The sequence below is a fragment of the Oncorhynchus keta genome, chromosome 32, assembly GCF_023373465.1.
Source record: "Oncorhynchus keta strain PuntledgeMale-10-30-2019 chromosome 32, Oket_V2, whole genome shotgun sequence".
In the NCBI taxonomy this organism is placed as follows: Eukaryota; Metazoa; Chordata; class Actinopteri; order Salmoniformes; family Salmonidae; genus Oncorhynchus; species Oncorhynchus keta.
The window spans coordinates 33,230,461-33,255,262 of NC_068452.1; the positions used below are offsets into that span (position 1 = coordinate 33,230,461).

At 43.3% G+C, this 24,802-nt stretch overlaps 2 protein-coding genes across 3 annotated transcripts in view; both read right to left on the reverse strand.

Annotated features, from left to right (window-relative positions):
• The window catches only part of LOC118372899 (serine/threonine-protein phosphatase alpha-2 isoform-like), a 40,874-nt gene that overhangs the window by 7,182 nt on the left and 8,890 nt on the right, over window positions 1-24,802 (reverse strand). The gene's annotated exons all lie outside the window — the stretch shown is intronic.
• Window positions 10,535-18,323, reverse strand: LOC118372900 (histone-lysine N-methyltransferase KMT5C). Its single transcript, XM_052491462.1, is given in 13 exon segments — window positions 10,535-10,706; window positions 10,970-11,102; window positions 11,104-11,133; window positions 12,812-12,948; window positions 13,192-13,211; window positions 13,578-13,741; window positions 13,859-13,968; window positions 14,228-14,393; window positions 14,639-14,771; window positions 15,136-16,610; window positions 17,761-17,833; window positions 17,925-17,984; window positions 18,110-18,323. Coding segments are annotated over 9 exon segments (909 nt in total). The 5' UTR covers window positions 14,752-14,771; window positions 15,136-16,610; window positions 17,761-17,833; window positions 17,925-17,984; window positions 18,110-18,323; the 3' UTR covers window positions 10,535-10,670.

Here is a 24,802-nt window from a genome sequence, read left to right on the forward strand (position 1 = left end):
CCTCTCTCTCCTCCACATTTGTCCAAGCCATAATTTACACTAATGTACTGACACCACCAGCACTGGACACTCATTTGGAGCTTCAGCCTCCTGTCACCTGGGAAATAATGTCCTGCTACACCTACCTCCTTCTAAGACCTCTCTAAGTCCTCTGCTTTCTCTCTCCATCTCTGCCCTGCTCTCAAAATCCAGCTCTTTTCTCTGTCTGCTCTTCTCTCCTCCATCTCTCTTTTCTCTCTCTCTCTCCTCTCCAGCTGAGCTCATTTTTTCAGGGTTACAAATGGGGGTGTTCTCTCTCTGTCTCTCCGCTCCACTGGCAGAGTGACTGAGCTGTACTCCTACTGTACTGTCTACCGCTGGTCTCCTCTAGACTCCAACACCAAGTCCACTCAGTCCATCTCAGCCATCTCTAAGACTACACCACTACACTACACATGGCTACAGCTACTCTCTGCCCCTCTGACAGCCTGTAATCACCAGAGGTTGTTAAACATGCGGGCAGAGGAGCTCATGCTGCTACATACACTATATACACAAAAGTATGCCGACCCCCCTTCAAATTACTGGATTTGGCTATTTCAGCCACACCAGTTGTCGAAAATAGAGCACACAGCCATGCAATCTCCATAAACAAACATTGACAGATGAATGGCCTTGCTGAAGAGCTCAGTGACTTTCAATGTGGCACCGTCATAGGATGCCACCTTTCCAACAAGTCAGAGCTGCCCCATAAGTGCTGTTATTGTGAAGTGGCAACGTCTAGGAACAAAATGGCTCAGGTGCAAAGTGGTAGGCCACACAAGCCTAAGCGCGATGTGCTTAAAAATCGTCTGTTCTCAGTTGCAACACTCACTACCAAGTTCCAAACTGCCTCTGGAAGCAACATCAGCACAACAACTGTTTGTCGGGAGCTTCATGAAATCGGTTTCCATGGCCAAGCAGCAGCACACAAGCCTAAGATCACCATGTGCAAATGCCAAGAGTTGGCTGGAGTGGCATAAAGCTCACCGCCATTGGACTCTGGAGCAGTGGAAATGCATTCTCTGGAGTGATGATTCACGCCTCACTATCTGGCAGTCCGATGGACGAAGCTGAGTTTAGCGGATGCCAGGAGAACGCAACCTGTCCCAATGCACAGTGCCAACTGTAAATGAGGAATAATGGTCTGGGGCTGTTTTCCCATGAGTCGGGCTAGGCCCTTAGTTCCAGTGAAGGGAAATGTTAAGGCTATAGCTTAACTCCATATTCATGCCCATGATTTTGGAATGAGATGTTCATAGCGAGCACTTGTCCACATACTTATGGTCATGTAGTTAGTATATTTAAGAGTTGACTGGAATTATGACGTACAGAAGAATAGGGGGAAGAGTGGGTGAAACGTTATAGAATCATTGAAAGGAACATCACCTTTGTTAAAGATGGACAGTTTCAGTTCCCTGAGCCCAGTAAGGAATCCTTCGCAGTGTGTGGCTATTTTGCACATATCTGCACTAGGCACAATGTGTAGGTGAAGCTGATGGTGCATGGTGTGGATTATTACCATTTATAGCATTGATATCACTGATTTGATGTACATGTAGGTGTCAGCAGGTACTAGCATTGATATCACTGATTTATGGTCATGTAGGTGTCAGCAGGTAAGATTGATATGATGTAATTATGACGTCCAGAAGATAGGGGAAGAGTGGGTGAGGCGTTATAGAATCATTGAAAAGGAACATCACCTCAGTTTCAGTTCCCTGAGCCAGTTTGATGTACACATGCACTAGGCTGTGTCATGGTGCATGGTACTAGCATTGATATCACTGATTTGATGTACATGTAGGTGTCAGCAGGTACTAGCATTGATATCACTGATTTGATGTACATGTAGGTGTCAGCAGGTACTAGCATTGATATCACTGATTTGTACATGTAGGTGTCAGCAGGTACTAGCATTGTATCACTGATTTGTGTACATGTAGGTGTCAGCAGGTACTGTATCATTCACTGATTTGATGTACATGTGGTGTCACTGATTTTTGATGTACATGTAGGTGTCAGCAGGTACTAGCATTGACACTGAGCATTGATACTAGCATTGATATACTGAGTTGATGTACATGTAGGTGTCAGCAGGTACTAGCATTGATATCACTGAGTTGATGTACATGTAGGTGTCAGCAGGTGCAAGCATTGGATACTAAGGGCTGTAGGATCATTCAGTGGTTGGTGAAACACCTCAAAGGATCCAGTCTCTTAGCACACTCAGATCTCTTAGCACACTCAGATCGTCTCTCCCTCTCTGCTGCCTGCTTCTCTGCTCTGCTCTGCTTGTCCTCATTATGGAAAAGCTGTTCCACTTGGCATCACATTTAACCCCTCACTTTCTTCCACTGAGACAAGCAAAGTGGGTCACAGGATCTGAAGCACTAAACATGCCAATGGGAAGTACATGCTGCTGCATTTAAAGAGGCTAGAAACAAGACTGAAAACTGAGTGATGGAGAAGATGGGGAAACAGACAGGAAGAGGCTTAGTGACAAGACGTAAATGACAGTCATATACTGTATGGATAGAGAGAAAGACATTACAGACTGGAGAGGGACACACATTCAGTCAAGAAAGGAATATGAAAGTTTGTGTAAATATGTTGAGTAAATAAGGGAAGTAGTTGCCTGAAGGAAGCTTTCATTCAAACCTACAATCAAACCAGCATATTGTTTTTCCACCCTAAACATATACACTGTTAGAAGTTTGGTATTTTCATAAACTACAGTATAACAAAATGGCTGAATGAACAAATAAGTCAAAATAGAGTTTACAGCATTTTCTGTGGACTACAATGATGGTTGCAACCAAACAAATTCAGTCAAATAATATAATTACTGTATTTAATTAAGCAAAATGATTAACTAGCTAGGCACTGTAAGCTAACATTACAAGTTCAACATAGCATGCTTCAGACGATCCACAAATCTATAAATGAATCATGGTTCATAATACAGTTTTACGACAAGGGGGTTTGTTGAACCAATAAATACATGTCACCACGAATAAATTGTGAAGACATCCAAAGCTTAATTCAAAAAAAAGAATGCATTTTTCCTTTAATGATTTACATTTGACAATTCTACAGCAGACCATTAGAATGTTTACTCTTCAGAAGGCTGGATGATATATCACCACCTGAATCAACTCTAAATCTTGGTCCAGGGGAAACGTTGGGGAACCAGAAATGAAATGTTAGATTTTTTAAAAGTAAATAAACAATATGTTCTATCATGTAATATAAACAAATCTTTCATATCTGGAACAATCAATATTATATAAAATATTAAATTACAATAAAGCACCATTTTCAATAATAATAATAATAATAATAATAATAATAATACAGACAGACATGACTGCTTCATGGTTTTACATAAGATGATGTAGTACCTCTGTTGGATTGCTACTGGAACGATGTCTAGATGACGAAAGTGGAATGCTCAAAATGACATTACAAATATGTAAGAGCAACGTCCATTTTCAAAATGTGAATCTCATTCATGGATGTAAAAATAATACATGCAACCACGTGGCTGACTACACATTTCTCAGATAACATTTCATTGCGATCTACCATCTACACAACTAGCCTAACCAGTGTGATCCAATTAAGTAATGAGCGAGACAAGACTAAAAGCAAGATTATCAAGTAACAAGTCACTGTCCTTGTTCTAATTCACAACAGATTGCTTTGAAGTTGCTTCATAATAATGCCATAAGCACCAAGTATTCTCAGTGTGGATACAAAGGGGGAAAGAAGGGAGGAGGGAACACAAAATGTACCCACTTAGTCCAAAGTTGCCCCACTAATACAGTATCATCTACCCCTTGACCTACACCAGACCAAAGAAAAACCTCATTCTGCAGAAAACATTGCAGTCAGTCTCCCACCCACCGGTCTCCCTCCCTCGTATACTGTGGGTGCTCTGGACAGCGTCTGCAGAGCTGCAGTTCATGTCATGCACGCCACCCTCAGTGGAGTTGTCCTGAATTTACAGGCCTGGAAGTCATTCTACAGTACACACACTGTTGATGCACTGTGCATTTCTTAATGCACCATTGACTAATCTTCACTCAAATTGGCAAGGCAGTGCACAAACATACCATGTACAGAAAAGCATGGTACCTAAAATTCCTCCTCACTCCCACACACTTGCAAGTCTATGTACTTAGAGAAACAGGGAGCAGATCCAATAAAACTGTACATTTTAGAGCTCGTAGACAGTACTTAAACTGACTGGAATCAAAGCCCTACTGCCCAAAATCACAGAAACATGATAGACACACTTGTTTTAAAACTTAAAAAAACACATTTTTATGTCAAAGTAATCATGTTGTAGAATGTGCAAACGGTTTGTGTAGGCCTATCTTCCTGACATGTCAACTTCAGAGAACAACTCATTCAACTATGTTACAGTACAATAAGAAGGCCTCCACACATACTACTAACTAGAGGGTTCAATGTGCCCACCTTGAGGCTAACCTCTGCTATGACAGACTATGAAAGGACGTCATGCCAGAAAAGCATTGTGGAGATCTATTCACTACATATTTTCCTCTTGCAAATCACTGAACTGACACATAAGATGGTTGCATTCACAAAATAAATAGAAGTAAAACTGTTAAGCATAAGCATTACTCGATCCACGCAGATGTCAATAAAACCTCTGAGACATTCATATCATAACAGTATCCAAGAGAGGGATTAGAACAAACACCAGTAACCATTAAACAAACATAATGATAGGTAGACTGTGTAAATTGCTGTATAAAAACATCAGGGCAGAGATATGCTCCTCATGAACAATTCTGTACAATAATGTTGATATATTACAAGCTGCATCAAAGTCAGATGAGAAGAACAGGTATAAATCAGTCTGTATACTGGAGGTCCAGATCCACTAGCCCATCAGTAACCACTAGCCTCAGTCTTTTGGGCTTACGGTCTGAGACCGGGGTACTCAAGGAGTGGGATGATGTGGGAGCATGGTGGGATGTTGGTGGGTGGTCTATGGGCTGGCACTGCGGTTGTGTGTCCCTCTTGCAGTGGTCATCCTGGCCTTTAAGCCCTGAAAAGCCCCCCACAGAGAAAGATGGTGAGTGTGAGAGTTGGGGTCCACATGGCTCCAGAACCAGCCTCCCCTGGGTGCCCGAAGGCTCCATGAGGCAGCGGTACGTATAGTTGGTGGGCGGTGACCCTGGGTAATCTCCCAGGCCCATGGTGACTGAGTGGTCACCAGTAAAGTTGACCACATAAGGTGGACCTTGGTGTCCATAAGAGTAGGAGAAGGAGGAGGAGGGGGGCTGCTGTTTGTTTGCTGGTGTCTGTGATCCAGAGGGAGAGCTGTGTGCTACTTGGGGGCTATTGTGCTGAGACATAGAGGGAGAGAGCGAGGTGGAAAAGGTCAAGTCTGAGGAATCGTAACACAGTTTGTCAGGTGACGCCCGATGTGGCATAGGAAGAGTGAGGGTTCTGGGAGTGCACAGCACCACAGGGCTTGTCCTGATTCAAACGTTTGCCATGAGAACCATAACTCTGAGGTGCTTGGCTGGGGAAAAGAAAGGCCTTGGGAGAGTGGAGAAATTTTTGCTGCCAAAGCTGGTTTCAGTGTATTGAGGTTTGTCAGAGGGAGGCTTCTCCAAAGCTGTCGTTGTACTTTTACTGGATGTCTGGAAATAATCTGGATGGACTTTGTCATTGGGAGGATTTGACTTGATGGGGTAGTTTGATGCATTGAGACGAACTGGATCTTTTCCCGAAATGATGCTATAACTGGGCATGCTACCTTTATGGCGCCAGCGCTAAAACCTGAACATTTGTTACTCTGGTGGACCTTGTCAGTGTCACTGTACCTAGATTTGGCAATATGAGGTTTGGCCGCAATTGTAGGGTTGCCAGCGACAATATTAACTTTAGAAGGGGCACTGTTCAAATTCTGACTTGGTTTCCCTCCTTGAAACTTAAGCACACTCTGGATCACACTGGAGCTTTTGTCATACGTGTTGCGAAAAGCATCTCCTACATTAGGATTTAATTGTGAGCCAAACTTGTTAGAAACCACTTGAGGTGAATGGACAGACTTGACTGAGTAATTCTGGGGCCCAGTTTTGAAGGAACTTGGCACTGGCTGAAGGTGGAAAAAGATTGAGATTTGTTGGAAGAACTCATCAGGTGGAAGGGACCAGGAGTTTTGACTTGAGGCTGGACCTTAGAAAAGTTGGAATGAGCAGAACTAGCCTTAGTACCATTGGTGCTCTGATGGTGAACATTGACTGGTGTATTGTGGGAATGGGAACCGATGGATGGAGTATTTGTATTAAACATGAATGATTCTTTCTGAGAGTAGTGGGTTTTGGCTGCTGAAGATAAGGCCTGTGTCTTAGAATCTTCTTTTGACAATTTCATCCCAGGATTTTTCATCAAAAACGATCCATGAAAGTCCCCTCAGCGCTGCTCAGGGGTGTAAAACAAAAATTTGCATTGAGCTGTCCTCTGTCTTTGGAAGTATCCTTAACTCCACAATCCAGAGACTCATTTTTGGAGCACACAAGACCATTAAGAAATTGCTGATCCTCTGCATTGAAGATACTTCCTGGGCTTGGAGGCCAAGGTATGGTGTTTCTGGGTTCCAAGCATCCGAGGGGCTATGAGAGGGGACTACTAAAGGGCCCGCTGGGTGGATCCATTGGACAGAGGTCTATTGGAGAGGTTTGGAGGATGTTCTGTGGATGATAGAACCCTTCAAGATTGAGACACTGGAAGTCGAGGAGATCTTCACAGCAATTAGCAAAGCTGGATTCTGTAGAAAGCATCCTTTCTGGAAAACTGAACGGTGGAGACTGAGACTGGGATGGAATCTTTGAGGTGGAAGCAGTGTAATCAGAAGGTATGTTTTTTTCTAAGGATTGTGACTGACATAACCCTTCTGAGAGTTTAGAAAGACTATTGTCTATCTGGAGCAGGTTATGACTAAGACAAGAAGTTCCCATCTCTCCAGTTGCAACCTTACGAGCAGTCTCTGTTTTCTGCCTTTCTTTCCGTCCCCTTCCCTTCCCCTTCCCCCTATTAGTGATTTTGGCATGGCCCTATCATTCATTGTTTCAGGAGCATAGGCCATCACATCAGAACCCAAGGTTGGGGTGAGTTAAGGGTCAAGGGTGAGAGAGATAAAGTGAGGGGGGGGGGTTCTTTTTTCAGAAGAACAGCAGAGGAATCTTTTAAAGTGTTGCACTTGATTGCACTGTTGAGTTTCTGGCAGGTAGGAGGTTGAGAAGGGCACTCTTCTTTTGGCTTAACGCATGTCATTTCCTTCTTCTCTTTTTCAGACTCTGCTTCAATCTGCTCCAACACCTGGCTGTCCACCTCCCATACACCCTGTATTTTTCTCCGCAGTTTGATCCGTGGTAAGGGTTGGTCTTCATCCTTTACTTTGTGTTCATGCAGTGTCCCACTGTCAACCAAAGTACTCTCTATTCCAATACAAGTATCCTTCACTTGTTCTCTGTCTTCAGCCAAGGATGGAATATCTTTCTCTTTTTCACAGATTCTAACAGGACTTGGTGTGACTTGATAGTCACATTGCAGTCCCCCCACTCCGACAGACATACCCTCACTAGAAATTGTATGGCCCTTTTCTCCTGGCAGTTGCTTTACTCCATAAATAACCTCGTCTAGCACCTCATTTATCTCTACCTCGCTGAGCTCCCCCTGTTCCTTTTTTTTCTCTTTCGAGTCTACAGCTACAACCTCACTCTGCCTGTTCATCAAAATGGGACCTCTATCATTCAAACTCCCCAATCTGTCTCGTCTAACTTTACGTCTCTTCCAAAATCGTACATCATGAGTCTCCTTCCCATCTGCCTGGGCACCCTTCTCCATTTCTAAGTTTAAGATTGACACAGAATCTAAAATGGCCCTATAAGGCTCCAATTGTTGTGAATCAATGGACTTTTCTGCTTCAATAATCAAATCCTCTCCTCCTGCAGGTCTGTCCAACTCCCACACTTTGCCCCTCTTTCTCTTAAAACGAATTTTGAAGTTGAGGCTCTGCCCTTTCCCGTTCTCTTCCTTGCATGTTTGTGAGGTGAGTGAATTCAGTAACTCAGTATGTGATTCTGGCTTCTTCTCTCCTTCATTTACATGTTCTTTTAGAATCCAGTGAGATTTCACCATGTCCTGCTTTGTGTTTGTTCTCATCAGATTCATTCTCCAGTACCTCTGAGTCGCGGGTCCCTCTTTTATACTTTCCTGCACTCCTCCGTGGCCGGTCTTGTTCCAGTTGATTGACTCTGGGACGCAGCATTCTGGGCGTTGCATTTTGTTTTGCTGTCCTCTTGAAGGTCTGTGTCCGAGATTGGACCCCAAACTCTGAAACGGTAGACTTAGGGTCACTATTAGACCGCAACCCACCTCTACCGCTGTCCTCCAACATTTTGATAGCTTTAGTTTCTCTTCCTGAACACAGAGTAAGATTCTGCCTCAGCTCTGTGGAGGGTTTGAGGTCCTTGGAGGATGGCTCTGACACAGGAGAGTTGATGCTCTGCTCAGAGTCAGTCTCCACCGAATTACGGAACATCCGTTTCTTCAGAGGAATGTTGGCCTGGGTGTGTGTCTGAAGATATTCTGAAGAAGGAGGGGGAGACTTGGAAAGCCTATCTTTCGCTGGGATTAAATCATCATTACTTTGTGGCGAGTGAATATGCAAGTCTTGACCTGGACCCTCAAGTTTCATCTTATTAGCCCTTCCTTTCCCCCGTTTGGAAGTTATCCCACTTTGTGTTGTTGCATGAGGCAAACTATTTGTCTGTGCATCAGATAATATTTGTTCCCTAACCTCTTTCCCTCCATCCTTATTTGCCTCTCTGCCATCTTCCATTTGCTTGTGATTGGAGGAAATTAGATCTTTCTTTCCTGTGTTCCCACTTCCTGAGCCCCCAGCCTTCTGATCCCACTCTTTTCTTAGAATATCAGAAAGCAGAACCCTCACCTGTTTGATGACAACACCCTTCTTGTCCATAGTTATACTACTCCCCATTTCAGACACCCTCTCATTCTTACCTCCATCCTTTCTGACAATGCTGTCACAACTTTTGCTATTTTGTCCTCCTGCTTTTCCATTACTCTGTTCTTCTGCATCATTTCGCCCTCTAAGCACCCTCTTATCACAGCCAACAACTTGAGATTGTACACTTTTACTATTTAGTTTTGCCCCTCTATCAATGTCTTTTACACTCCCCTATGCCCCTTCCCAGCCACACTAACCTCCCCCCCACCAGCAGCTTCTATTTCAATGACCTTCTCACCTGCACCTTTCTCACCATGTAATAAATCAACCTTCACCACAGCAGTCTGTTCCCTTCCTACATCAACTTTGTTAATCTTAGCCTTGAAATACATTTCCCTCACCCCTTTCTTACCTTCAGCGTCTGACAACTCCCTGCCTGCTTCCTCCATGGACTTCTGCTGGGACCTGGACACTCTGGTGTCTGCCTCTCCTCCCTGTGTAGCTGATCTAGCCATCTGTTCTGCTTGCACTGGTACGCTGCTCTCTCTTCTCACAATGCCCTTTCCCTCCAATCCTGGACAGGCCCTTTCTTCTGCTACACTTCCCGGCACAGACACTCTTATCAAGCTAACTGTGACTTGCTTCAGTCCTGACATTACCGGAACATGGTCAAGTGAGGGGAAGAGAGGGAAATGGTGCTAGGGGTGGTAGTGACAAGGGGAGTACTAATGGGTTTCTGGTGATTCCCAGGCTTCTTGGCTTTGTCCAAAGCACTTGTGCAAACTTCAACTCTTTTACCAGAGGGTTTGCTCTCCACAAGTGTCCCATCAGTCCCCCGATTCTCCAATGGTTTTGATTTCCACTTTCAGATCCACTGGTTTCTGATCTGCATCCTGAGCCTTGCTGCCTTTGGGCCCGCCTCCACCAGTGTATGTTCTGTTGCTGATGTATGCCACATCATTGTTGTTACCGCTGGTGTTATTTTCGATGGTTATGCAATTGGTTCCATGAATATCTTTTCCACTACAGCTATCCATGTGTTTCTGAGGACTTGCACTGTTGCTTTTTCTGCAAATGGGTTTGGTGAGTTTAATGCGCTTGCAAATTATTTTGTTGTTCTTCTTGGCTCTGGAAACAGACTGGCGTGTGTGACAGTTTCTGATCATGCTCCTTGTTCTGGAAGAGATCCTTGTCTGGACAGATACTTTTTCCACCACTCGAAGGGGCTTTCCACCCAGTATCTGTCCACAAACTACTGGTCCAACATTCTGTTGAGAAGACAAGGAAGGGTGAAGAGTGAAAGGCTTCAGGTTTAACTCACAAGTATTGCTGCTCTTCTCTATTTTGTCATTCTCTTTGGTTGTACAGCAGAGAGCAGCTTGTTCCTTCCTCCACTTGTCTTTTGTCTCCACATGTTCAAGCTGGTGCAGTAAGGACCTCTCTTTGCTGGTGGGGTCCTTGCAGCTCAACAAGAAGTTGAACGTGTGGCGCCGTACTCGGACCCGAAGGTCCCTCAACACCACCTCTGATAGGGATGGCATTATCAGCTGTTGCTGCTTCATTCCCGATATCCTCCTTTGCCCCTCCTGTTTCAACCTTTTGGTCTTCCTGCTCATCATCAGAGCATTTCTCTTCATCTGCTGGGTAAATGAATTCCTTGAAGGGATAGCTGAGACAGGAAGACAAAGAACTAAGAAATTCAGGCAAAACCAATAGCATTGCAAATAAATGCATACTGCACCTGACATTACATTCTAGTTGCATACAGTCACTAACTGTCTTATCTGCAATACATTTATCAATAAAGACAGTTTATTGCTCAATGACCAATACGTAGTACCACTTGTATCTTCATAGAATGAGAATTTCGGGCATTGTTAAAAGACATGAACATCGTTAGCTTAATGTTTGAAACGAGATACACAAACTTACCTGAACTTGAAAATGTAAATGTAGGCCGAAATGTAGGAGGACAGGGTGCTTTCCTCTGTTAAGACGAAGGTCTGTGTCTCTGAGGCGGTACTTCTGTCCAGACAGGTCATTAGAGTCATCACAACCAGGCTGCCTCTCTGTGTCGGAAGTGACCCTCTCCTTTTCTAAATAATAAAGAAATAGTATAATATTACACGTCATTATTTAGTACCAGTCAAAAGTTTGACACACATTCAAGGGTTTTCTTTATTTTTACTATTTTCTACATTGTAAAATAATTGTGAGACATCAAAACTATGAAATAACACATATAGAATCATATAGTAAGCCAAAAAAGTGTTAAACAAATCAAAATATATTTAATATTTGAGATTCTTCAAATAGCCATTCTTTGCCTTGATGACAGCTTTGCACACTCTTGGTATTCTCTCAAACAGCTTCATGAGGTAGTCACCTGGAATGCATTTCAATTAACAGGTGTGCCTTGTTAAAAGACACCAATTCATTTGTGGAATTTCTTTCCTTCTTAAGGCGTTTGATCAGTTGTGTTGTGACAAGGTAGGGGTAGTATACAAAGATAGACTTATTTGGTAAAAGACCAAATCCATATTATGGCAAGAACAGCTCTAATAAGCAAGAGAAACCACAGTCCATCATTACTTTAGGACATGAAGGTCAGTCAATGCGGAAAATATCAAGATCTTTGAAAGTTTCCCCAAGTGCAGTCACAAAACCATCAAAGCGCTATGATGAAACTGTCTCTCATGAGGGACCGACACAGGAATGGAAGACCCAGAGTTACCTCTGCTGCAGAGGATAAGTTTATTAGTTACCAGCCTCAGAAATTGCAGCCCAAATAAATGCTTCACTAAGGGTTCAAGATAACAGACACATCTCAACATCAACTGTTCAGAGGAGACTGTGTGAATCAGGTCTTTCGTGGTCAAATTGCTACAAAGAAACAACTGGTACTGTACGCCTGTCTGTCTGCCTACGCCTGTACATTCGACTAAAAGACACCAATAAGAAGATGGGGCTTGCTTTGGCCAAGAAAAAACAAGCAATGAACATTTGACCAGTCAAAACGCCCGTCTCGTCTGCCGTTTGTATTTGCTTGTGTCTGTACGCTTCCGTTTGTCTCCGCACGCGCCCGTTGGTCTGGAGTCCAAATTTGAGATTTTTGGTTCCAACAACTGTCTTTGTGAGATGTTGTGTGGGTGAACGGATGATCTCCGCATGTGTATTTCCACCATACAGCATGGAGGAGGAGGTGTTATTGTGCTTTGCTGGTGACACGGTCACGTGATTTATTTAGACGCTCCGTCTGTATTCAAGGCACACTTAACCACCATGGCTACCACAGCATTCTGCAGTGATGCACCATCCCACCTGGTTTGGGCTTAGTGGGACTATCATTTGTTTTTCAACAGGACAATGACCCAACACACCTCCAGGCTGTGTAAGGGCTATTTGACCAAGAAGGAGAGTGATGGAGTACTGCAGCAGATGACCTGGCCTCCACAAACCCCGACTTCAACCTAATTGAGATTGTGAAGGAAAAGCAGCTAACAAGTGCGCAGCAAGACGGTTGGAAAAGCATTGGTTGGAAAAGCTGGTTGAGAGAATGCCAAGAGTGTGCAAAGCTGTCATCAAGGCAAAGGGTGGATACTTTGAAGAATCTGAAACGCCTGCCTGTCTGTCTGTCTGTATATATTTTTTCATCTGTTTAACAATGTACAATGTAGAAAATAGTATGTATGTATGTATGTATGTATGTATGCATGTATAATGTATGTATGTTAAGCTGGTCATTGAGACAATGATATGTCTCAATCCTCTCACCTCTCACAGGTGCAGCATTCACACATTTCATTGTCTTCTCCAAAAAAGCTGTCGCCATAGTAACAGGTGATCTCCTCCCCAGGTGCGATGGGCCTCACCACTTTTACACAGCCTCCATTCTTATCACCAGGAACAAACTGGAGAGAAGGGGGAGGTGAGGGAAGAAACAAGGTGACATCACTAGCCCTGGGGATGTAACACTTCAAACAATAAAACCATAATAGTACAAACAAAAGACACAGACGAAGAGGATAATAACAATAATCATGTATAACAACACTTCTATAAAAAGGGAACAATGCTTAACAGAAACAAACACAGAGAGTGATTAAAAATATAGAAGAGTAACATGACTAATAATATATAACATTGTTGATTACCTTACAGTTTGGTCTGCAGTCTTCACCCAGGAAACAGAAACAAACGTATGGTTACAATACAGATATAACAACTTAAAAACACTGGAAATTGTGCCATGCGTCTGTATAATAAAAGTATTGACCATTAGCAAATCCTGTGAAGCTCTGCTGTAGGGGAGCACATTAAATAACAGGATTAGATTAGTGCATTTGATTTGATCACTCTAGATCTAATGTATGACTTGTTAGGATTGCCTAATTAAGATAAATCCCATAAGCAAATGCTCTGTCTGTGTGTTCTGTGATAGTGTATGGACAGTGGGTTTCTGTTTTTGTGTGTACAGTGCCTGTACAGTGCCTGTACAGTGTGGCAGACAGTAACTGGGGTTGAATCTTGAAAAACTCACCGTGGTTGATGAAAGCCGCAGGCCCAAGCCAGAGTTGTGCACAGCGCTTACGAGTGGAGTACATCACACTAAAGTCATTCACCCCTGCTCTCAGAACAGCACTGTCTGCTGGACTCAGCTCGGCTATACAACCCAACAGAACCTCCATCCGCTCACCTACAAACCTGCAGCATTCATCGTCACAGTAAAACATGATATATAAAAACACAGACAAGATGTATCTAATCTGCAGAGTTACACATGACTACTGAATGCAACTGTTAAAAGAAGTTGATCCTTACCAGTGCTTGGTAGAGGTTATCTTTGCTCCGTTGGTTTCTGAAGAGTATCGGTCACATGACTCAATCTGGACACCACTATCCAACAGGAAGGCACAGAGGTAGCGATACACCTGAAGAAATAATAGCTGTCAAGACCATGCATATAGCCAAGCATGTTCATGCACACAATCATGAATACCCACAGAGTGAAAATAGGTCATATTAGCGAACTGCCCAAACTAATAAGAAAAAATGACACCAGAGGCAACAAAAGTAAATGAACAAATGAAAGAAATTACACTGACTAAAGAAAGGAAGGGGCAATCAAAAACGTACTTCTAGTGCACACTGATATAACAGGGTTAACTGATCCTGCAAACACACACTTACATGCTGTTTCAGTAGTTCCAGACGGTGTGTTCCCAGTCCAGTGAAGTAGTCACAGGCCCAGTCTCCCACTGTGAGGGCCTCAAAGGTGGCCTGTAAGTCATGTGTGCGTTGGAAGCGTAGCAGAGTCTCTTTGAGGTAGCCCCAACGACGGACCTCTGGGGGGGGACTGCAGGGCGACAACAATTAGGTGTGTGCTGTCCTTCGCATTTGTGAATGAACTTTTCCACTTCTCTTTGAAGAACGCTGAAGTTGTGCCTTAACTGCCTGATGAAGACTGATTACTAGACGCATAGAGGAACCATCAAGACCAAGCACAAGAAAAATGGTACAATGCATACATCTATGGCAAAAGTTTGTAATTTCACACACTTGTGTTAAATATGTAATGGATAGGAGGTTTAAAGAGATTACCTGACGTTCATTTTATGGGTGCTGAACCCCAGCAAGGGGTCCAGCACCAAGCTGGTGGCCAGATCATCCGTCTCACACAGCTCCATCACACTCATTTTACTGCATCCTTCCATCGCCTCCCACCATCAGCATGCTGAAGGGACAGGGGTCGGGGTCAAGGGACAGGGCGATACGACTGACAACCACCCACAACTGAGTCAAGTTGTCCTCGTATCCCCATACAAGCTAACGTTGGCCTTTATGTACGGCTTCGATAAGCTAGTTCTAGCTCAAACATAAGGTTATTTTAGAAACTAGCAAACTGACCAGCTAGCTCGCTAGCCTTCTGATTTTGACGTCTAAATTAGCATCATAGCTAGCAGCTAGCTACCGCAGGACATAGCGTTAAGATGAAAGTCTAGCTAGTTAGCGTCTGACTCAGGCATAAGCAAACATGAGAAATATAACTAGCTATATTGATTTAAGTTAGTCTGCAGATATATTTAGCATAACATTACCTGGGAGTATTTGATAACGAAAGCCGTTAGCTAGATTGTATCCGTAGTGGTTGCTAGCTAGCCGCTAGCTGGCTATGTCAGATGTCGAGTCAGCTAACGTTACGTAGCTAGCTGATCCGCCGAAACACAGCACAATTTCTTGTTGTTGCCTCGTTGATTCAACGCTGCAAATGTAATCAAATTAGCTAGTTCCCACAGCAAAACGACTGACCCGAGGGAAGATTTTTTTTTGTTGAAATGTTTGTTATTCTCGTATCAGAAGTTGGGCGAACAACCACTGAGGTATGCGAGTAGCACTGCTACAGTGAAACCGAACTAGGGCCATATCCGTTGTTTTTCATTGGCTAGTGCCAAGGTCAATTTTACGCCAGTTACGAAATCTCTCACAGGCCATTTGTCAAATAGGGAGAGGATGTACTATAGTTCTAGTAATACTGTTGGTTGTACATGGTCATAGTAGGTTGGGTTTCAGTTGCTTGAATGGACAGTCGTTATTTATAAATTTCAGTTTAACTTTCACGTTACATAAATGTATAACCCTCTCAAAAAAACAACACCGTTACATCGACAGAATCCATGGGTAAAGGACCCCATCTCGGCCATCTACCACATTGGTGTAAGAAGTGGTCCTTCATGGTCTTGGGGAAGTGTGCCCTTACACACACACACATGCTGGGTGGCTTGCACAGGACACCGAGGGGATAACCCATCAGTGGAAGCTTGTAACTACCCAGGCTTAAGGTAAAAATCATTGTAGATCGAGCCCATGCCAACTATACTGAAGTTGTGCGCAAGTTCTCTAGACCTTGATTAAGCCTATACGCTTGGGTTAAATACAAAGCCAATATTACGATGTTAGCCTATTAAAATGAATTTACACAGGCAGACCAATTTTGATATTTCTTCCTACCAATGAGTCACCCCTGAAATGTGATTGTCATAAAAGACCAATTATTGAAAAAAATATCAGAATTAGGCTGCCCGTGTGAGGCAATAGAACACTTAACAAATGTCTAGATTGAAGCCAGAAAACTGGAATCACTGATGATTGATCCTGCCCCATGTCCTATGAAAAATATTACATTTTATGGCACCACTGATTAAGGAAGACATGTAATCCCCTATACCAGCAAGGGCCTGATTTTGGCCCCAGGTGGTACCCACTACAGTCACAGATCACATTTTTACTTAGCCAGACATTTACATTTCAAAGGAAAGGGTAATGTCACTGGAATTCACAATAGTGCTCACTAAAAAGCAAGGAGACAGTTTCACATGATTGAAGACAGCTAAATTGGAGCTGCAATTTATCACAATGCGCTGTCGTACAACAGGGATAATGTCATGTGCACGGGTAGAGGACAATGGAGTGTCATGTCATCACTGACAGCAGCTTGTGTCACACGTCTTGCCCTCCTTGCACACGCAACCAGAGGCGCACTTGCTGCATCCAGTCGGGCAGCAGGAACAACAACCTGGAGGAATGATAGGAGAGATTAGTCCTGATAATTGACCATGACTGGTTTTCCAACAAGACCTGTGGCTGCTATATAATAGGCCTGAAGGCATTTTATCTGGGCTAAAAGTTCAGCTGAATGTTACAGACATGCCACTAGTGGCAGCATCTGGAGTTTGACTGTGGATATTCCATTTTAAAATGATTTGACATTGCACTAACTGCTTACAATGTAAGGAAAGATGTGCAACTTTGTAATTTCAGGTGAAGGATTCCTTTAAAGCAGGGTTTCCAAACTTGCATCTTGGGCCCATGTTTAGATTGTTGCCCAAGCACTACACAGCTGATTCAAATAATCAAAGCTTGATGAGTTGATTACATGATTCCGCTGTGTAGTGTTTGGGCAAAAATCAAAGTGTGCACCCAAGGGGGGGCCAGGACCGAGTTTGGGAACCCATGCTTTAAAGGGACACTAGGGTAGTCAATTTCGCTCTTAGGTCTTAATGGTGGGTAGCGCGTTGACAATGGGCGGATTTGATTATGCCGAGCAGCGGGGCACAGCCTATGACCCTTGATGTGAACGGGCAAAAGTGGTGAGGGAGGAGCCGGTTGGCAAAGCGAACGGTCATTAATCTGCACCGCATCGAATTTCCAAACTAGTTTTCATAGGGAAAGTTTAGAGAAATTACTATTGCACGTGAAGGCAATCCTACTCATTATTCCTCGCGCATAATTGCGTCACTTTTTCCGGGCACCTGGCTCACGCCCAGGAGTGAGCCAGGTGTAACGCACGCCTACCCGGGCCCAATTTGATCGAATCCTCTCATTAGTTTGGGATGTTCAGTCTGTCGAAGACGTGGCTAACAATTGTTCACAACTAAACTGTTAAAAAAAAAAAAGCAATCTGCACTGGTTACAGCCATTTTCACATTTCCAGGCCGTAATTGTAGTTGAGAACTTGTTCTCAAATTGCCTACGTGGTTAAATAAAATAAATAAAAAATAAGTTCGACATGTACCCATTGATTCTTTAAGAATTTAACTTAAATGCATAATGCGCTTAGTTTTGCTGTCGTATGCCTATTCCATCAGAACACAATATAAAATGCTTACAAGATATTGGAAAATAAACACAAGCTACAAATATATAATGGATAGTCAAGTCCTTACATCCAATAGCGCAGTCCAAGTATACATTACTCTAGCTCCATCCGTTTGCGTCGCTTTGCTTCGACAGATTGCACTTTATAGATCACATACACATATTTAGCAGAAGTTATTGCGGGTGTAACAATTCTTGTTCCGAGCTCAAACAGATCGACACATGCACTTACTTTTCTTGGCACATTCGCAGTTTGTACACTTGCAGAGTCCACCGCAACTGCAGCTTCCAGCTATAAACAAAACAAGTCAACTACTAAATTAATAAGAGTCACCTGATTTGCAACTATATAACAATCCATTGTACCCGTTCAGGTCAATTCGGAATTTAGAGGTGAATTCCATTAGGCAAACTTACTTTTTGAGCAATTACAAGGATCCATTTTAGGGTTGAATTATATTTTAGCCCAAACAATTCATCAAGTCTGACCCGACTCCGTTCCAGTGGCGCTTTGTCTGCTATTGATTTGATATTTGGTTCAGCTGTTTTATATGATCGGAATTGATAGGACAATGTGCAAAATATAAATGTGCATTCGTGCTCCGCCTAGTTCTCCCGATAATACAATTTTACTATAAATTATTTCCTATAGATGCATTCGTTGTATACACTAGATGGCGCCCATTTAAAATGTAATCTCAAACATACAATATGGGTAATTCAACATTAGTGGCCTGTTGCGTCAATTTATCTTACATTATACACAAACCATGGCTCATTTAAAGTTCTATTATGGAATATTGGCCGTGTCTTGAGACAAAAATGGTCCACTTTTATGGACAGTATTATTGTCCAAAATGTACTTCTCTAGACAGAAGGGGGGCTAACCTCCCCACACCCAAAAGTTTATATTGCACATCATGCATACGAACCATACAGCCAACACTCGAGCAAAACATCCATATTGTATCATCTTTAAGACAAAAACAGACAAAGTACAAATTCACTATTTTTTATTTTCTACCCGGTAACAGACAGGATTTTTGTGATTGGTTGGAAAACAAATTACATAAAAATAAAACATCATTTTATTTTTATTTAACGTTTTTGATTCATTTATATTTGAGCTTTTCTAGCCTGGGGCGCGTTCAGCAGGACTTAACGTTGTGATACGTTCGGATAGAAATAGGCTATGTAGAACAAACACCTCTGACACGAATACATCAGCTCTATTCATGGCATTTCTATCTGCAACGTTCGACAACTGAACGTGGCCTTGTATTGCCCCCAGAGACAGTGCATTAAGGAAAAACGTCCCTGATTGGTTAAAATAAAATAAAAACGTTTTACATTATCACAATATCTATATTGCCCTATTCCTTCAAATAAAAGTTCAAAAGAAATAAGATTGATATTGATATCGATAGTTACAGTAGATTGTTGGTGATGTCTTAATGAGTTTAGCAAATTAATGATCTGACCAACATTACAAGCAGAATGTTTACCCTGCTATGAACAGAGTAGGGTCGGGTGAAACTGGAAGTTGTGAAGTATCATTCTGGACAGCAATACTAAGTAAGACCTGCAATGATCCCCAAAACAATTTATCTTCAAGTTCAGGCATTGTTCTACCCTACTGCCCAAAGCATGTAAGCAAAGCTGGTTTCCAAAATGCATTTTTTTTTTACAAAATTGCAGATGGTCTACATTAAAGCTCTGAATCATTGTCTTAAAGCCTTGTCAGAAAACAAGCCATTGACAATTCCGAAAACTTGAAACTCCTGCCCTGTTATTTTATCAGCAAAAACGTTTTCCAACCCAAAATGTTCTCTAATATTACAGCTCTTTTAAAAACAAGCGTATTACCTTTCCATGTAACATATTGTATATCAAGCATTCAATATCCTTATCTAAAAGCAAATAACACTTCCTCTGGTCAATAGATCATAACACGTCATTAAAACCAACACTCCTTGGTCTCACAATATGATCAATTTTCTTTATAATCTACAAAGGCAAAAAACCTTGAGCCATGTGCTCTTTAAAAAACATACTGCCGCCTATGCACCATGAATGCACTCAGCACTGTTGGGGCGCATTGAATGTACAGTACTCCTGATCCCGTCTTCAGTGAGATGACGCAATGGTGAGTGTTGTATGAAATGCACCACCTAGTGGAGAGGAGAGCACTGGAAGCAGATATGAGCTAGCGACTAAAATGTGAGAAAGAACCCAGCACAGGAAATGAGCATTAATGTTGTCTGGCAAATTGTTACACATATTTAAATATAAAAGAGAAGAGAAAACATGAGCTGAGTAAGGGGTGGGGGGACAGATGCAAAGTGGGGTGAGAATTGAGGTATGACATTCTTTGACTACTCAGAACACAGAGGGAAACTGCTGAGCAAAATGGGAGCAAGAATATGGAAGATGAGGGGGGTGAGAACCAGAGAGATGGATATTGACCGTGTTTAAAGGATAGGGGCAAGGAGAACACATTTTAAGGGGATGATAGAAAATTGCTAAGCAAAAGCCCCCAAAATGCTGTACAGGAAATGGGTATTTCTTGGAGCCAGCAACTCATGCCAACATCCCACCCTGAACAAACAAAGCTTTCGATACCGTTCCGACAAGAGCAAGTGGGAATGACAAAGGGGGTAGAGCAGAGGTGTCAAACTCATTGCATGAAGGGGCCGAATGTAACTAGGCAAGTCGGTTAAGAACAAATTCTTTACAATGACGTCCTACCCCGGCCAAACACTAACCCGGACGACACTGGGCCAATTGTGCGCCGCCCTATGGGACTCCCACTCACGGCTGGTTGTGATACAGCCTGGAATCAAACCAGGGACTGTAGTGACTCTTCCAGCATTGAGATGCAGTGCCTTACACCGCTGCGCCACTCGGGATCCCTGAAATTCATTACTATTTAGTGACCTTAATTCATCCACCAAGTACAAGGGTGGAGCAAAAAACCATGGAAACGCAACCCTTTGTGGAATGAGTTCGACATGGGGGTTAGAGGAATTTAATATATAAACAAATCACAAATCAATGGTGAGGTGAACATAGTGAACAGTGTGATGGGATATTTTAAATAAATGGTTCTTTATTAAACATCGGCTTCCAAATAAACTAAAACTCAAGGATTCAACCTTTTTTTTTATGCATCTACAAAAAAAAAACAGAAAAGCAAAACTATTTCACATCCATGATTGAGTTAAATCATTGGTTTTTGGGAGAGAATTTTTTTTTACGTGTCCGCTTCTTGATCTTTGTGAATCCATAAACTAAAAGGGTCCATCTGCACATATCCACCTGTGCTCTGTGTGTGGTGTGCGCCGTTGTTACCATTTGACCATGCAGATTGACCCCATTGACCCACACACACACACCTCTCAAACAGAATGTACAAAAGCTTGTGTTGAGCATCAAAACAGTGCAGGGCCCTAACAAACAGTAAAGGCTCCTTTCCCCTCCTCCCCCTCAGGTGTGCATTTACATCACTGAAAGGAAGGACCAATTTCATCTACAAAGTGACAGGAGAACAGAGCAGGGGAAAGGAAGGACATACAAACAATACAATAAACCTCTCTTTCAGACACACGGACATACATACACTCAAACAGCTAAAAACAGTATCAGAGAAAAAGAGGACCGAACCCTAGGTACTGTCTGCTTTGTTGCTGTTTGATGATGAGGGGAAAAGTAGGGCAAAAGAGTGGGGGGCTTGGTTCAGGGAGGGGGTCCAGTGGGTGTTATTTCTTGGCCTTCCGCCTTTGGCGGAATTCCGTGGCGGGGTGACGGGCGTCCAGATCCCATTCCTCCACCTCCACCATAAGAGTAGAGCTTCTTATCCGCTGGCTTGAGAATCTGAGGAATAGAGAGGCTTTCTTTAGACAGCTATAAATATACATATACTCCTACAGACCGAACACTGAAGCACGTAACAGGTAAGACAGGGGACATCAGAGCTTAAAAATCTAGACTGACGGACAGGAACAGCCAGACTGAAGGAGAGAGAAAAGGGGCAGAGAGAAAAGCAGAAGAGTACACACCTGAAAGGAACACATGAGGGTCTCATCCACACTCATCATGGCACCGGCATTATCAAACTCTCCACAGTAGTTAGGGGCAGAGAACAGAGTAACAAGCTGTCTCTTTGCAAAGAACTCGTAACCGTCTTCTACCACCTGAGGACAGGAATGAAAGAGGTAAGAACGCAATGAAAAATAAACAGGAAAAATACCAGGAGTGGATAACCAACAACTGCAGGGCCATCAGTACATTTCAAACAGAGGAGTTACCATCTTAAATGAACAACCTCCATTGCCAGTAAAAACACAAAATGACACGCTTTAAAGATGGGATCCGCATCGGTGGAAACAGAGCCACTGTTCACCCCAGCACCTTTGTTGTTGTTTGTGTTGTGAAACGGAGTCGTCGTCTTTGGCAGCATGGACCAAAACAATTCCAGTACATATTCTTCTGTTCTATCCCGCGTGCAATTTCTGCTCTTTTGCACACCAATATCTCTACCTGTACATGATCATCTGATCATTTATCACTCCAGTGTTAATCTGCAATATTGTAATTATTCCCCTACCTCCTCATGCCTTTTGCACACATTGTATATAGACTCCCTTTTTTTTTTCTACTGTGTTATTGACTTGTTAATTGTTTACTCCATGTGTAACTCTGTTGTCTGTTCACACTGCTATGCTTTATCTTGGCCAGGTCGCAGTTGCAAATGAGAACTTGTTCTCAACTAGCATACCTGGTTAAATAAAGGTGAAATAAATCAATAAAAAATGTCAGAGGGGAAAATAGGGTTTGTTGTTTACAACTTCTTTGTTGTTGTAATATCCCAAACAGACGTGGCAGTGTCACCAATTAAAGATTCCAGCTTTAAAAAAAGTGCTTCAATATTTCATGTAGTGATCTTTGATCATCTGATTTCCCTGATTAATTACAAGATCCCTCTATTCTTCCAAACCTACCATTGGTCTGACAGTGTCCAGCTAAATACTCTCTTCCCAGCCCCTAACCCCCATCCAAAACTCTAAACCACTGAGCTAAGCCATTACCTGATGTGCCCTGCATATAAGGTCCATGTCGTGTTTGTGCAGAAATTTGGCCACCACGTCTGCCCCGAATGTGAAAGAGACCCCGCGGTCGTTCTCGCCCCAGCCCAGGACATCTTTGTCTGGGTCGGCCCACAGCAGGTCACACAGCAGGCCCTGGTCAGGCACATCTGTGGGTCGCATCACTCTGCGCACCTGCTCCATGGACTGGAGGTCTGGAGAGAGGCCTGGACAGAACATAGCACACAGAAACATTACATCACCATACAAATGAATGCTGAATGCCATGATACTGTCTTCTACCACCAAGAACAATAAGATCTGAAATCACACCTTGATAACTACCACCTCTTATCAAACGTATAGTGTAAACACTTGAGTCATCTTCCACCACAAACACTTAAGGGGAGTGGTTAATCCAAACGATCATGGGGCCACCAAGTGCGTATTGATAAGGCACACAGTGGAAAGACCCACACACACAGACCATGCAAGCATACACCACCCACCTCCATGGCAGCAGAAGATCTTCTCATCTACAATGGCAGCCACGGGTAAACAGTTGAAGCAGTCTGTGAACGTCTTCCACAGCTTGATGTTATACCGTCTCTTACCTAAAGAGGAGCAAGGGGCATTACTAAATGGTTAATACTCTGTGTGTGTTCCGGTCTCCTGCTGTTAAGCATGTGTTCCAGCTTCTCGTCTCGGCACTTACACTCGTCATAAAAGCCGTAGATACGGTTAATGGAGGCACACTCGTGGTTGCCGCGCAGCAAGAAGAAGTTCTCTGGGTATTTGACCTTGTAGGCCAGAAGCAAGCAGATGGTCTCCAGGGACTGCTTCCCTCGGTCCACGTAGTCCCCTAGGAACAGGTAGTTGCTCTCCGGGGGGAAACCTCCGTACTCAAACAGCCGCAGCAGGTCGTAGTACTGACCGTGGACGTCACCTGCAGGGGGCAGCACAGAGGTGGCCAGTCAGTCACTACCACACCCTCCCTGACTACATTAGATCTGTGTGTGTATACAGGCCGTTGGACTGAGATAGCAAAGGCAATTAGAGATTAGAATTCTACAGTAAATCAGACAATCAGTTGTGTTATGAAACCTGGGAGCTTTCACTATCAGTTGTGTCAGAGAGGCGCAGCTGCTTTGCTACACTGACATTAATTACTATGAAACCAATTTTAGCCATAATAACTTATCCAATATGACTCACCGCAGATCTTGAGTGGTGCCTCAAGCTCGAGCAGGATTGGCTGGCTGAGGAAGATTTCGCGAGACTTGAGGCAAAGGCCACGGATCTCGTTCTCTGTCAGCTGAACGTTTTTGCCTGGCCGAGAGCCCTTAACTGGAGGGGAGAGAAAGACAGAGCAAACAGAGTGAGGACTGACGTTGCGCTTATTGGAACAAACATGCTAGGCCAAGACCATGGAAACAACACATACACAAATAGCACAGCCACAGATCTAACACACAGCACACCAGAGCAGAGAAACCAATCAATATCACGGGCCCCGCTGACAGCACAACCCTGAGCATACTGCAGAGCCAAGGTGAATCTCCTCACACAGCACAAGCCAGGAGGATGAACTATTTGATGTGAGAATCTCAAGGTTACAGAGCGTGAAACCTAAATGAAAAGGGTGTTGGGGTCTTTGTTTCTGAGCACTCAAGGCTAGGGGATGATGTGTTGAACTGAGTACCAGCAGAAGGTACAGGCCTGGCTATGTGTGAACAAATGTGTGCAGTGTGCAACCAGCCCCAGAAGCATGTATTAACACACCACCTGCCCGTCTGCTGATGTAACCAGGACAGAGAGGCTGCAACGGAAAGGGCATACGCAGCGAATCTCACACTGTACGACTCAAACAAGGACCAAATACACTGCCCTTAAAATCAAAGTAGGCCTAAATCACAATTAAATAAACATATCATTCATGGCCAACTTCAGAGCTCTCTGGTTACAAGTACACCGCATGCAGTCTGGTAGCATAGAGCCTGTGAACTGACAGCAAACGTTGTTAGGC